We start from the raw sequence: 16,215 nt of genomic DNA on the forward strand, positions 1-16,215 counted from the left end.
AACAACATTTATAATAGTGTAAATTAAAGAGAGAAATCCTTCAGCCTTCAAATCGGTTGCATTTAGATGTCTGTTAGTTAATGGGCAGGTTTTTCAAACGGTATCAAAAAATAAAACGGAAAAAAACAAAAGAGCACAAAAGAAAATCATTACGGGACATTTTGAAACGTTTTTTTCCTCCGTATATAGATCTTTCGTGTTTCAATATCCTTAAAGAGTAAAGCAAAGGCTTCAGTTAGATATCTAATTCACTGTAAAACATGAAATACAGAAAAGCTAGCTAAAAACCAAATCAATGTTGCTTGATAAACTAAGTTGTTTTTATGTCATAAATATGTATTGCTTATAATATTAAACTGATTAAAAGCATTAAATTAGCATTAAATTGCAAAAATGAAATTTTCACGTCCTCATTCAATCTAGCCCATGCATTTTCCTGTTCGTTTCAGAGAAAATGTCATTTTCCTAAGAAAATAGTGTTCTCAAGTTAAGAAAACAATTGATGTTTAGCCAACTTTAAAGGTATAGTTCGCCCAAAAATGAAAATTTTTCCATCATTTACTCTCATGTTGTTCCAAACATATATGAGTTTTCTTCTTATGTTAAACATTAAAGACGATATTTAGAAGAATATGGGTAACCAAATGCTGTTAGCAATTGGCTTAAAAGTTTTTTTTTTTTTTCTTTTCTGTGCTATGGAAGTCAATGGCTATCGGCAACTGTTTGGTTACCCACAACATAAGAAAGAAGATCATACAGGTTTGGAATGACTTGAGGGTGAGTAAATGATGGATGAACTATATCTTCATAGTTTTACACCAGGTGTTTTCATACTCTCTTTGGCCCTTCTGAGATGTATCTTTCAGTAACACACCTGCATTAGAGGTGTCCTACAGTTGATCTCTCTGTAACTCGTGGACAAAGGCAGATGTGCATGAAGAGAAGGGTTTTAAATTACATGTAGAAACTACCATAAGTAAAACATCTGATCTTAAGATCATTAACAGTTTCCAGCTATGCATGTCTGGAGATACTGTGGGACTAGGAATAATTAATAACACCTAAATCACGTTTTTAAAGTAATACTGAGCATTTTTACAGACTTGATGTGTACACTAATAGACGCCATAATGGTAAATAAAGTTATTGCATATTCCTTAATGGTTTTAAATTACATTTTAAATAGTGTTACACAAATGCAGAAATGTACAAATTTGTACACAAATCCTGAAATGTCAGAGCTCAGCATTGCATATCAGAACCAAAACCAGTCAACTCTCATATGAATATGTAAAGTTGTTTTGAATTTCTAACGTAGCTATGTGTTAAAATATAACGAGAGTTGACGGTGTAGCCCTCCAATATGTTAGAAAGTTATGTCAGATGTTATGTCAATCGTTCATAAATGTATAAATAAGTTAATGAATAAATAAGTTAATGCAATAAATAAGTTAATGAATAGGAAAATAAGATCGAGCCCATTGAACTTAATTATATGCAATTATATAATTAAACGCCGTGTCATTACAACACATTATGTATTGCATTTTAATTAACAGATAATATAAGCAGTCTAGAGTCATGTTTTTTTTTTATTAAAGTAGTTCTAAATATGTAATATACCTGCCATCACCGAATATGACATTTACCAGTGGTCTTCTGAAGTTCATCAGCTCTCTCGTCCACTTATTTTACTTAACATAGGGCCACGCCCCCACATGCGAAGAGCGCGTGCACGGCTCATAACAGTGGAACGTTTTCTAACGCGTCATGCAAAACTTTCCACAGAGGCGTGTGCTGCGTGGGACGTAATCCATCAAATGATCCGCCCTCGGAATACACAGTTCATACACTAGACATGACCTCGGTATCAAATATTAAAATAAACACTGCTCAAGTAACCAATGTCTTTGTTGTTCTTTGCATTTAATATATTTTTTAATAAAATGTTTTCTCTATATATATATATATACAATTATAAAAAATACCAAAAATACAAAATGTGAAGGAGCAGTAGACACTAATATGTATTTTTTTATATGTATTTAAAGCACCATTTTAGTGCAAATAAGGTACAAAGATTGTGTGTGTGTGTGTGTATATATATATATATATATATATATATATATATATATATATATATATATATATATATATATATACACACATATATATATATATATATATATATATATATATATATATATTATAAACATAACCATATCAATTAATGATTTATCTTTTTCCTTTGTGTTGTTTTAACCCAATCAACAGTTTGTTTTATTTTTCTCCCTCTGTCCATCCTCCATGTATGCAGATCTTCTGGCGAGGACTATCTCTGCCCAGCAACAGAGTGCTTGAGGGGACTTTCAATGCCCTTGTATCGCATCCGTTTGCAAATCAAGGTAAGCAGTTGCAAAAAGCACACTCAGCATGTGTTAATTATCATTCATATTTGCAAGAAATGTAAATTATATCAGACTAAGTTCATGACAAAGCAATGAACTCCACTGTCAGTGGTTCGTTTTCTCTGGTAAAATGCACAATCTATTCCATATTGTCTTATGCAATGGACAGAATATAACGGTCCCTTTTATTCACCTCAAGTGGTTTGAGGCCTTCAGGACAAATGCAATACACAGTGTAACGTTAGAGCTCTACCTCCCTCTGCTGGTACAAACTGATGTTAATAAGAGAGTACTTTTTTGCTATAGGCAATTATCACAGGTCTCCTTGGTTCGCTTGCTCTCTTGTTAGAGGTATTTATTGAGGCTTCTGTTGTTCTTGTAATGATTATGCAGACAATATTGTGCGTACATATAAGACAAGGGAAAAATTAAAATTTCTTTTGTTTATTGGATGAGTGTATGACCAAATAGCCCTAGCGTAGTGTCTAATCCAGAACTGACAAATCAGGTGATTGCTCAAAAGAATGCACAACATAATGGTCAGGGTATATCAGTAGATGACCTTTATGTCGATTCACTTGAAGCGAGGTGGATGCAGCTGAGATGTGAAGGCCTTGGGTCGCTTTATATGAATATACATGTATAAAATATAAAAAAGCTACTCACAAATGATGAAAGTAGTTTGTTTGTCATCTGGATTTCTTGGCTCTTGTTCAAAAAGCATTTTGAGCATCTGGGAGATTATATTGCATTGATCCTCCTGCATAATTGACACCGACTTTGACCACTGACAAGCTCTCAATGCTTACAAATTGGCAATACTGAAATAACCAGCAGATGTCGTGGTTAATTCAACTGTCTGGTATAACCAGTTGAGTCATCTGTGATTTTAAGTGCGTGATCTTGTGTACGTGAATGCATCGTGCTTTGGGTCATATTAAATCGTTTTATTAAAAAATTATAATAATTCTCCTTAAGTGAGGTTATCCGAAAGATACGTTTTAAATATGAATTTGGGTCAAGGGTAAAAACCGCATTGGTGGAATTAGGGGCTCGTGGCAGATGGTTGCCAATCCCAGTAAATGAACACAACACTAGTCTTTAATTTAGTTTACCCCAAAAGCCACACAACCAAAAAATATATAGGTTACTGACCGTTTAACAATTACAAATCAACTTGATGTCTCTGCGGATGTAAATCGAGCACACGGTTTGTGATGTGATCTATAATCTCCTAAAGGTTCATTTGATTTGATTTGGTAAGTACCTAATAGAGAATGAATTAAAATTAATTCCCTGTCAGATCGCGCACAAAGATAGCGAAATTGCTCGACCACATAGCGAGGACATCACGTAGTTTACGTGGGCGTTAATTTGCGAGAAAACATGATTTGGCTCAACGTAGTTTCAGCACCGTGGTCAGAGCTCGACGAGAACAAAAGGCGGATTAGTGTCCTTGATATCAGGGACCGTCCAAATGTTACATGCAAACCTAAAAAACGAACAATCAAATAAAGCGTAAGTGAACCGTAACCCTATTTATCTACAGTACGTTTCATTTAAGTAAAACGTGTTCAACAGTAAAACAAATCTTGTCATATTTTATGTTTGTTATAGATCATGGCTCTTCATGCAGGAATGTGTATTATTATTCATATAGTCTAATTATTCATCAGTCTACATATGATTATTCCATCCTCCTTTTTCTTTTTTCCCCTTTATGTTTAATTTCATTTTTTGCATACATATGTATTGATGTTATTTTTGGCAAACTTGTTTCCCTTGTACAACACTTCTTAAAACAAAAGAACATGAATCATACTGTAATTATAGTACTGTACTCTGTTCAGTTTAGCTGTGATAATCTGCAGTAATTGTATGAATAATAAAATGATATAAGAATTATAAAAGAAATTGTATCCTTTTTATGTATTAATTTGCTATTACAAGACTCTGAGTCACATTAGAGTCAAATTTGAGCTATGCATTATGAATACTAAAATAATTGCAAAATATATTGCAAGATATTTTGGGCAGATGCTAAATTGAGAAATAAAGGCGCGATTAGGAGAAAAACATGACTAGATTTTCTTTTTACCTCTATAGTATTTCAGTATATAAAAAGGGACAGCTGTACCTATGTGACAGCACCCAATGGCAATTTTGCGGCTACGCTCTGTGAGGAAAATCTAGACGCTCCCTTAATCCGAGTAAGCATCACGGTTTCCACACCCCGAGGGAGGACGGGAGATAGACAGGAGGGGGACACCGGCTTCCGACGTCAAAAGCTACGGAGTGTCAACACCGTGAATATAGGCTACAGCATTACAGTGCGTCTTCTTCACAGCCTCTGCATTAAAACGTGAGTGAAATTGACATTTTATTTGCAATTATACTTGTATTGATTCATGCATGTATTCTAGTCAACAAGAGATATCTGAGAGGGCACAGAGAGACAAAACCAAGACGATTCAAGGGTGACAGATGCACGGATTTAGTTAAATGTACAGTGGCTGGCGTTCGAGCCACCCGCTCTCCATCATCTCTCTTTATCTGTGCACGTAGAATATCAGACCATGTTCTACAACCAGGCGGAAAGACAGCAAATAAACAAACATCCCCTTGGGATTAACAAAAGAGAGAGAAAGAGGGAAGGAAACGAGAGCGAATTTCGCCTATGCACAAACACCAGAGAGCTCGTAAAATTTGAATGAACTTATTTTAGTCCCTTTTGATTCAAAGGCGTGAAGTTGCATGGATAGTTGCATGTTTTTGTTCTCTGTCATGTATGTGCGTATGTGCAGTTGGTGTCGTGACAAAGAGCCACATACGCCTGAGCCTCCAGTGTGGATTAAACAAAGAAGCTATCGGTCAATATTCATGCATTTCATTTTATTGCATTCACTTTTAATATACTCTCTTGCCAGAGCTCGTAACACACGTTTCTTTGTTTTACTATAGCATTTTAATCTCTTAAAATTAGAGATCGACTGATCACTCGAATAATATTATGTGCTTTCGGTGACACTTTATTGTAGCTTGAATTATTAATATTTAAATTATATAATGCATTCATTCAAACAGTTCTTTTGTGTTTATTCAAACAGCTAACATGTTTATATTTGAATATATATAGCTACTGCAAATCTTTAAAGCATTGTATTATGTTGAAATGTCAAAAAGCAAGCCAGCATTTTATTATAATCCTTATCATCCTCTATAATATTATGCATTTAATTAAGCTGTATTCAAACTTTGTTGGATAATTTTTATTATAGGGCTGCTATCTGTTAACGTTATACTTTTAAAAAACAAATTATATGATCTTCCATTGTGTGAGAATTGTTTGCCATTCAAAATCGACCGTCTTGGAAGAAGATATTGAGATTCTGGCAAGCTGAATGGCGATTGGAGGTCTTTCTTGTATTTATTTGCATATTGAATTGCGATTGGTCTGTCTTTTTTTACATCTAATTAAGTAAGCCTTCAGATTGCGGAACTGATCATTTTGGTTCTCGGTAGCAAAGGGACTCAGAAAGTCAAAGAAAAGAGGTTGAAGGCCTTAAAATAAAACGTTTTACATTTAAGAACAAATGTAGTTGGTTTTAAAACGCTCACGAACAGAAATGACTTGTTACTGGTCACGTACTGTGCTATAAAACGAATTACTAGTTTTAAACTTTTTTTTGGCTGCTTACAAGGACCACGTGTCCTTTTACAAACATAAATCTTGTTAAAGGAAGTTAGTATAAAGTGTTAGCGATTATTTTAAGCGTCTTGGTTTTAGCGTTATCTGTTCCTTTTTTTCTTATTCAGAGCTGTCACGGTTCAAACCTTTCCACCGGGACTCGTGTTTAACATCGCGACTCTTCCCCGCCGCTGAGCCGCTCTCCAGTGCTGAAACCCCGGGCGCAGCTGCCGCTCCGTCCCCTTAGGAAACGGTCCTAATGAAGGAGGCCGACGCCATCAAGCTCTTCATCGGCCAGATCCCGAGGAATCTGGAGGAGAAGGACCTGAAGCCCATCTTTGAGCAGTTTGGGAAGATCTATGAGCTCACGGTGATCAAGGACAAGTACACGGGAATGCACAAAGGTAATTAAACGAGATTGACGCGGCTCTATTGAACGGACAGTCTCAAGGGGAGATGGGAGACTTATGGTGCTAGATGAGCTTCCTCTTCATATCTTAAGAGAAACGTCTGTGTTAGTATATGTAGTGATGTCTTCTTCTCTTACTGTGTTTTAATGTGTAGAATCTTTAACCTTTAGTTTGTAATAGCATTAATTTCCTCTTATTTCCTTTTGAGTTGGGTTGCTAAAGTCTAGCTTCCTGAGATAAACAAATCTATTCAAGCCAAAATGCATCTTTGTGGAGCGAAAACAATTTGTTCAAAGTTTTCCCCATTTCTTAGTCACAGTTGTCATATCCTTTTATGTCCGCACAACACTGCTTGTTATTCATGCTCTGTCTAGGACTGGTAGATTTTTATTTTTACATCACACGTTATATTCTTGCTCTTTCTTCAGGATGTGCGTTCTTGACGTACTGTGCGAGGGAGTCAGCCTTGAAGGCCCAGAATGCACTGCACGAGCAGAAGACATTGCCGGGGGTGAGTTGTCGCTGTTAATAATGTGAACGGGCTGTATAAAAAATAGATTTAAGTGAGACAAACACTTCCATTTGCCTATATATAGCAGACTACATATAGGATAAATCTTTTACCATAAAGCTCCTCTAACAAGGCTGAGGGATATGAAGTCATTTCTAAAAGTGGAAACAACACATTATGTGGTTCAGGAGACAGGATGTGTGAAAATCTGTGTTGACGGAACAGACTTTAATTAGGTATGTAGGAGGGCACACTCCTTGAAGGCATCCTTGATCGTGTCGCTCTCAGAAGTCGTTGATTAGCTGTTAGGCCATCTGCCTTGCCAGCGCCGTGATGGGCAACCTGTAAATTCAGAAACCTCCAATCTCTACATCTTTAATGCTTTTTTTATGTTTTCATGCATAAATTACCTACTTTTTCAGATTTGCCAGATGTACAGGATCATTATGAGCGGTGTTGCGAGTCGAATGTACTCAACATCAACGTATAAAACTTGAGGATGAGATCATATGGTCTGTTTTGTGATTTACAGGCAGGAACTAAAGGCATAGTTCTCCTAATAAATGTACATTTTTTCTTAATTTATTCCATTCCAAACCTCTATGACTTTGTGTCTTCTGCTGAACACAAAAAAAGATATTCTTAAGTAACCAAACAATTTAAGTTCCCATTAACTTACATTGTATTTTTTGTCCATACAATGGGAACCAAAGCTGGAACATTCTTCAGAATATTTTCTTTTGTGATGACAGTGTTTTCCATTATTGGGTCGAATATCCCTTTAATACAACTATATGCTTAGTGCTCGCGTGGTGTTTTTTTTTTTTTTTTTTTTTTTTTGTCACATTGATTAGACTTGGAGCAAGCAAACCCACAGGGAATCTTTTGCTTCCCATCAAATTCTATTTAAGCGAGTTTAATTTTTCACTAGAGGAAGCTGAGCGTCGTAAAAGATGAGACACGATGTGGACTGAGCGGTCAAACAGAAGCTTCTGGTGCTTCTGAACAGACTCTGAGCCAACTGTGGGCCCACCAGACGTTGGCTAATGAAGGGATATATGGCTTTATTGCTCTGTATGTCACATTACGTAACATCGAAAACTAGTGTTCGAAGCGGCAAAATTAAATCAAAGTGTGAACAAAGTAAACCTCGTTCTGCCTTTGTTTTAGGGAATTAGTATTAGATTGTTTTTCCTTATTGCGAGTAACGTTATGCGCATGTGTGCTCGTGAGTAACTCCAGAACAAATCCCATTATTAGCATGACAGTAGTCTGACCTTTGCCGACCTCTTCAGGCGCAGATCAGCGGGTTCCCCTGGCTTTAAATCCTCTCTCCTCCTTCTCTATCCCTCTATCCTTCTATTAGTCTACCCCCTCACCTAAGCCTGGTAAGACTGTGTTCAAACCTCCCCCATGAGGTACGACGGGAACCACATTATTAAGAACAACTGCCCCCCTTCCCCTACAAAGAAATCTGTTTCCTCTTTCCTCTTTCTCGGTCTCTCTCTTTCTTATTTTCTTTTTTCACACACACGCAGACAGCCCAGCTGTGTGGCGTTATTACCAGCTCATGGCACCTGCCATTCAGAGCATGCTCCGCCCCCACCCTGTCAATCATAGAGAATCGCTCCAGCCACGACGCTGCGTGATGTGTGTTTAGAGTGTGTGTGCGGGTAAGATAGGAGTTGTAACCACGATGAGGGGAGAAAGACAGATAAGATAAGACAGAAATTGGCTTGGAACCTTAATTTCTCACCTTTTGTTTTTTTTTCTTTCAGGCTTTGTTCACACTACTCCCAATTCAGATTTGTTTTTCAGATTTTTCGGTTTGTGGCTTTTCATTTTGCGAGTGATGAAAACATAACCGCTTGTTCAAATGTGGTAAGAAAAAGGATAGTTCACCCAAAAATGACAATTCTCCCATCATTTACACATTCTCATGTCATTTCAAAACCTGTATGACTTTCTTTTTTCTGCAAAACACAAAAGATGTTTAGAAAACTTTTTCTAAAGGTTTTTTGAAAGTTAATGAGAACCAATGAGAACTGTTTTGGATTCCTTTGACTTCCATCAGTGTTTTTTACTATTAATTATTATAGTATTTGTTAACATTTTTTATTTATAATGTTTATATTAAGCTTTAATTTTTTTTTTGTTAGTTTATCAAGGTTAGTTACCATTTCTTTCAATTAATTTCATTTTATTTTATTTACGTTATTTCAATGAACAAAACTGATATTTAATAGCTTCAGTTTCAGTTGTAGTTTTAATTTATTACGCTCTTTCATTGTATTTACAAAAATGCTTAAAACATTCTTCAAAACATCTTTTGTGTTCTGCAGATGAAAGAAGATTCAAAACACTCAAATGTGTGGGTTTTGTAAAAGTCATATTTCATTCATTTTTAGATGGTACGGTTTGTTTGGATGAGGAACAAATAACTGACAAAAACTGTCTAATATTCTAGTTTTGCTAAAGTTGAAACTGAATAAAAGATAAACTGAGAGCAGGGAATTGAATGGAGAGGTAAAGGAAGACAAGGGAGGAGGGGTTGAACAGATGGCATGGCTGGAGTGGCACCTGGCCTTATGTTTAATTTCAGGTGAGAGGCACGCAGTGATTGTAGACAGAGGAGGAGAATGGAGACCTGGAGTCCTCTTTCCCATGCCCTCTTCCTCCTCCCCCACTTATATTTTCCATCTCTCCGATCTCTCACTCTCATTGCCATCCCAACGTGTTTGCCTCAACTCTGTTTATCACATGGCCCCACAACAAAGCACATCGTCCAAGACACTTCAGTCGTGCACGCATTCGTTTGCGCTTTTAAATCCTGCACTGCATTCACAGACATACCCTTGATCTACCGTTTCCTGTAGTCGCTCATTGGCCACATCTCAAATCGTATATTCCCTTTGGCCTTCTCTCAGTAGCAACAGTAGCAAGTGAACTACAGGGCTAAAATACTGGATGAATTTGAAACACAGTTGTTGTGTTGGCGGTTTATGCTAAAATGTGACTCAGCTGGATCCTATCTAACCTCAGTTAAGATAAACATCAGCTTTCACATTGAGTTTTTTTTGTGCTCTAAGTTGTTTTATTTGCTGTTTGGGAAACATCTTTACTCTTACTCCTGCCTCAGCCATAAAAATTGTGACAAGAAAGCAAGACGTAGTCGATCAGCAGGACAGACCAGATAGCTTCTGTTTGCACTGTTAATGTTGTTTATACTGTTATAATTTTGATTCGAAGCATCAAATTACACCCCATCTCTATTGAACTAGTACTTCCATTGGTTATTGATCGCAAACTGGCAGTTAAAATTTATCTGTGATGTGTGTGTGCGCGCACATTTTGGCATTTTTGTGTTTGGGACAAGTTGTTGTGCGTCTGAACGCGTGTTTAAAAGAGCGTCTGTTGTGCCTTTGTTGTGGGGGAGGGGAGGGCAGGTGTTATCAGAGAGGGGGATGGAGTGTGTGAGAGCGAATGTCTGGATGTTTGTTTGTAGTTTAGTACAATGTGCTCATTCTGATTTCCGTCGTAGAATGTATAGTGCATCCAGAAAGTCAAATAAGATAAGATCGGTGGTTGTATACTTTCAAATATGTGTCACAGTGCACTACTAATGGGTTCTTATGAACTTGTACATGTACGGGATGTACTTCGATAGAAATCCAAGTGGATCATGTGTGAGAAAGCATATGCAAACTCATATGAAGACTTTTTTACACAAATGAAAGACAAGCGATCAATTCAGACAAACACAAACCGACGCGTCAAATGCGAAATTGCATGCACTCATATGCTTCCTTTCCAGAGGCTGCGAGATTAAGTATATTTGACTTAGTGTCAGTGTCTATACTCACATCCAGACAGGATGAGTCCATTGTTCGGATGAATTGTAGGGTTACAGGGTTCGAGAGCGCAAAAGAGGGAGAGAGGTGAAAGTAGGTCTAATTAAAGAGAAATTGGACGGATATGTGAAAAGGGAGGAAATATGGAGGGGGGTGGGGGGGGGAATTGGGGGAAGGGGGGTAATGAAAGAAAATTTGACATAATGAGCCATGTGTGGCGGTGGTGGTGGGGGGGAGGTGCCTCTGTTGAAAGGGGAGGCGGCGGACATCCACGGGCTTAAAGACAGACATCTGCTAGCATGAGTGTGTGTGTGCGCGCACATGTGTGTGGCCTTTGATGATTACACACTCCATGAGAGCAGAACTTAATCTGATGGACATCTATCCACTGTGCACAGCTGATTTTTTCACACCATTGAGACACAAATAAACTAGCTAATGGCCGTTTTCTACTTTTGGCTGCAAATATTAGCTGCGCTTTTCATCATGTTTACATTTGTGGTAGTGTTCAGATGCTCAGACATTCGTTATAATAAAGTCACGAACAACAGATCCTCTTGGGTCCATCCTACTTCCTCTCTTGATTTGGTTGGTTTTGTCGTCTGCAACAAATCATGCAATCTTAAGAGCTTGTGTGCAGGTGGCAATCAGTCTTCTTTCTGAATGTGTCCCAGATCAATATTGTTGCTCAGGAAAACCCATAAAGGCACTAAATGATGAATATGGCATTTGCAGATTTCCTTATGAGTAATAAGGTCGTATCGAATTTTCAATTTGAAGTGCCCATCATGATTTTTTTAAAACATAAATAATATTCTGCACCTGTTCTTACCAGGCAAGTTGTGTTTCAAATGAAGAATATTCACTCTTCAAGAATATTGTGTGTCAAATACATAGGAATGAATGGTTGTCTCTTAGATTTCCATTTTAAAGTAAACCGCTCTCTATTGTTACTTTTTTTGTTTGTTCATTTGGTAACACTTTAGTATAGGACCAGTTCTCATTATTAACTAGTTGCTTATTAGCATGTCTATGAGAAACATATTAGCTGTTAATTAGTACTTGTAATGTATTTATTCTACATGACCATATTGTACATCCCTAACCCTACGCAATACCTAAACTTAACAACTACCTTACTAACTATTAATAAGCAGAGAATAAGAGTTCATTGAGGCAAAAATTGTAGTTAATGGTTTGTAAATAGCAAGAATTGGACCTTAAAATAAAGTGTGACTGTTCATTTTTACAAACTGAGAACCAAGTCCATCTAATCTATAAAGACTAGCAAGCAAACATGCATTATTTACTTTATAAAAAGAGTGTTGAAATCCATAGCTTCCCTCATCCACTTGGCATTTTGTTCCCATGGACAAAAATAAAGTGGCACCCCTATCTCAAACAATAGGACAGCATCACCAGTGTTGACGGCGTGTTTGCGTGTTAGATATCGGCGTTATTGCAAGCATCGCTCATATGAGGTCTGTTTGCTTGGCAAAAGCAAGGTTGTTTGAATGTGCTACATTTAGAATTTGGTATGCATATTGAGTTAGCAAGCCCAACCAATGCATATCTCAGCTTCTCATTTTCACATACTGTCCATCTTTCCCTGTTTAAGCAGGCATCTACGCTGACAGTTCAAAGTCTGTGTTACCATTGTAATAGCCAGAGGTCTAGTGGATGACACATTTGAAACATGCTAATTAATTAGAGTTTATTGATTATCTCAAGAATAAAGATTTCAGGAGCTTTAATCGTCCAGCCGAGATGTTATTTCCTTGTTTAAGGGTAATTGATGTGGCATTTCAAGCAGTATTACATGCTATTTAAATGACTTTTCTCATTCTTACTAGATTATAATACATGCAGTTTTGATGACCGCAAAAAAAAAAAAAAAAGGTATATTTGTATTCAGTGTAAATACAAAACGCAGCAAATGAACTGCAAAAAGGTACATTTAAATTGAATGGTAACAACTATTGCACCTAAAATGTATATTATACATTAATTTAAGCAATGCTAAATCTTGAATAAAAAAAAAAAAAAAAAAGTTAATTTCAGTGTTACCTTTCTCAGCTATTTTTGAAAACTGCTTGTTTATATTAAATGTAAAATGTTGTGTTTGGGGATAAGAAATGTTAGTATGGATAAAAGTATGTTCTCTTTGACATGTTGAATGTGGATGAAAATGCATATTTCTGTTGTAACGGTGTTAAAAAAAATGGGAGATAGATAAAACGGCTGAAAGAATAAGCTAGAGAAAAGGATATTGGAAAGAAAGCGAGTGGAATATATTGGGGGTGGGGTAGCGTGCAGGTTGATTACGGTCGCAGGTCCTGTTGCCAGGAGACAGCTGGGACAAGGGATGCTGGGTTGCTAGGGAACCAGCTCAATGCAATGGCCAGCATTGCATGATGGGTACAGAGGCAAGATTGAGAATAGTCTTTGTGTAGATACACACCTAATTTAACATCTGCCAAACACACACAATGACAAGTCGCAAGAGAGATCCTCTTGAGCTTGAGTGCAATCACACACCCAGTCATTCTTTCCATGCACAGAGAAACTTGGGGAATATGAACAAACAGCATGCCTTGCAGGCATATATAGTGCGTGCATGAATGAGTGAACGTGAATTGTGATCTGATTTTTAAACTCTTATGAGTCACCGGCTTTCTGAATTTTGTGTGAATGGGAAAGGCAGATTTGGGTGTGTCTTCACAGTTTGTTTTAGATATATAAACATAGGTATTTTACAGGTCAAACATGGTAATTTATTTCTATATATGTTTGAGGCAATACATGGAGGGTGGCCGCAGGGTAAAATGTCAGTTGATTGAATAATCTATGGATTTAATATCCCATAATCCCACTGAAATCCCTGGCCTCAGATCAAGGCGGAGATTAAATGTGTGTGCTCATGTCAATGGAGTGTTCTTGCTGGCAGACGAACGCAGTGACTGTTATGACCTGTGCTTCTAATGGCATTTATGAAGAGATATTACATTAATATTTTCTATTTTTGTAAGCGTACAATTGCATTTTCCTGCTGCAACACAGATTGAAGGATTACGTTTGTACTGGTGTGTTTTACATTTTTCTGTATACAAAAAAAGAGCACACATTTGTTGAGTCTCAGTTTCCTGGTGTTTTTAATATCAGTTGTTCTACAGGTTAGGGTTTAGGATTTGCTTTATTAAAATGCACTTAGTTTTAATGTCAGTGGTGGTACTGCAATATAAAAACATCTGTTGGACATTTATGGAAAGCATGAGATGTTCATCCTCAGGTTTAAAGGTAGGGCCTTATGTTTCTGTGATGTAGAAAACGCAGACAGAATCACAGAATCCAGACACAAAAATCACAGAAGGTCAGGGAGTTTGCCAAATTTTGGATGGATACATCCATAGTAGGTCAAAGCACCTGTCTATGCTGTTATCTGTAGAGGACACCAGAACTAAGTTTTTCTAAAAATAAAATGCCATGAATAGACATTAAAAGGCAAAAACAATGGGATTTTTTTTAATCACCAAATTATTTTTTTATGCCAAGCTTTGTATAAGGATGATATATATATATATATATATATATATATATATATATATATATCATCCTTATACAAAGCTTGGCTTAAAAAAATATATTTATATATTTTATAAAATATATTTATATATATATATATATATATATATATATATATATATATATAAATATAAATATAAATAAATTTGATATACCATTTTTCTTTATGTAATATAATTAAACACGATATTATCTAAACACAGTATCTAGTTTGCATATTAATACGCTCTTGGGACAGTATGTGGGAAAAGATGTGTAATAATGGGAGTAATTGGGCAGAATGAGCCCTTTAATCATTCGTGTGGTTTTCGGAGTCTCTGGGTTGGGTTGTGTGTTTATGGAAGCCAACAGGTTTGTGTCACCCAGAAGAGGATGGAGAGTCTTCACCGTCTCTGTTGCTCTGGTAACCACAGCAGTTCCACCCGCTACTTTAGTCTCTCTCTCTATTAATTCCCATCCCTCCGTCGGCCTCTGTCTCACCATCACTACCTCACCCTCCCATCGTCGTCCGGGGCAACCTTGTTTACCTGCTGGGTAGCTCGTCTCACCGTTGTCATGGAGACACAGGGTTGGTTGCCGTGCCGACCTGAAGTGGCAGTGCCACGACACACTCTCTCTCTCTCGTCCCTTTGTACCTTTTTCTCCTCACCCTTTTCTTTTTGTTCTCTGCCGCTGTCTCTGTTTTTCTGTTCTGTAATCCTTGAAGCTCCGTGACTCGTCACAGTGCAAGATCTGAACAAAGCTCCTCATGTAAAGCCTGTACCACCCAGTGTATCAGAACAGAAGTGATGCTTTCCAGTATTTTTTGGATTGATGTGCCATCTTCCTGTTGATGCATGCATGTTAAATGAGCTGTTCCTTTGTCTCAACCTTGATGTGAGTTGGCTCCTTTCCGAAAATGAAACTGAAATGGCACAGTCATTAACCTAATCCATTTTACTGACCATTTCAAAGTGCTCATGCAGTCAACAGTTGGCCAGCAACCTGCTGTGTGTTATACACTCTCGAAAATAAAGGTTAATGTCATAGAAGAACCTTTGCATGTTTAACAGGAGGGCTTTATTTTTTCTCTGTTGATGGATATATATTAGGGGTGTAATGGTACACAAACATGATGGTTCGATATGCCTCTCGGTTCTGATGTTACGGTTCAGTATGGTTTCAGTAAGATCAATGAACTAAACAAAAATAATTAAATCAAGTTTTAAATTCAACAATTTCTTTTTATTGTTAAAAAATATTCATTTACACAGTGGCTGTCATAACTTGTTTCATAACACGCTTATTGAAACATACATTAAATAAGACATCACAAACATCTAATATTTCTTGAAATGGTCTTCTCTAGACTTCATTTCTCTAGCAAACTATAAGCTCAAGACACTGATGACTCGTCTGAAGTAAATGAAATGCTACTTGATGTTTTGTTTACAAGCTGTTTTATTGACATTTTATTTCTCATGTCAAATCAAATAGCGTCAAAGCATCACTTGTTGCTTGAATGTCCTGGAAAAGTGGACATTAGTTTCTTATCAAAATATAAAACTGGAAGTTTCCAGTGAAGTTTCACTCATGCAGTGGTTAAAAAGCAATGCTGATTTGTTCAGTACACATGCTTACCGAACTGAAAGACCCGTACTTTTTCATTTACCGTTATAATATAGAAAACTTTGATCTGGACTGTTTAATGGAAAAGTTCACCAAAAAAAGGGAAATTCTGTCATCATTTATTCCCTGTCAGAATATCCTTTAACATGCACTGGAA

The 16,215-nt window shown here is 36.9% G+C and overlaps 1 protein-coding gene across 4 annotated transcripts in view; it reads left to right on the forward strand.

The window, feature by feature from the left end:
• LOC127978549 (CUGBP Elav-like family member 3) overlaps nucleotides 1-16,215 on the forward strand; it is a 29,298-nt gene that overhangs the window by 1,521 nt on the left and 11,562 nt on the right. For 2 of the 4 annotated variants that reach the window (XR_008158542.1, XM_052583281.1), the window contains exons 2-5: nucleotides 2,318-2,405; nucleotides 4,515-4,770; nucleotides 6,225-6,500; nucleotides 6,935-7,017. Coding sequence is in view for 3 of the 4 variants with exons in the window: in XM_052583281.1 (XP_052439241.1) it covers nucleotides 6,356-6,500; nucleotides 6,935-7,017 (228 nt within the window). In the remaining variant the exon portion in view is untranslated. Of the gene's footprint in view, nucleotides 1-2,317; nucleotides 2,406-4,514; nucleotides 4,771-4,827; nucleotides 5,961-6,224; nucleotides 6,501-6,934; nucleotides 7,018-16,215 lie in introns of those variants that run through there. The other 2 variants (XM_052583282.1, XM_052583283.1) reach the window with 2 other exon arrangements.

Source organism: Carassius gibelio, chromosome B19 (genome assembly GCF_023724105.1).
Source record: "Carassius gibelio isolate Cgi1373 ecotype wild population from Czech Republic chromosome B19, carGib1.2-hapl.c, whole genome shotgun sequence".
NCBI classification, from domain to species: domain Eukaryota; kingdom Metazoa; phylum Chordata; class Actinopteri; order Cypriniformes; family Cyprinidae; genus Carassius; species Carassius gibelio.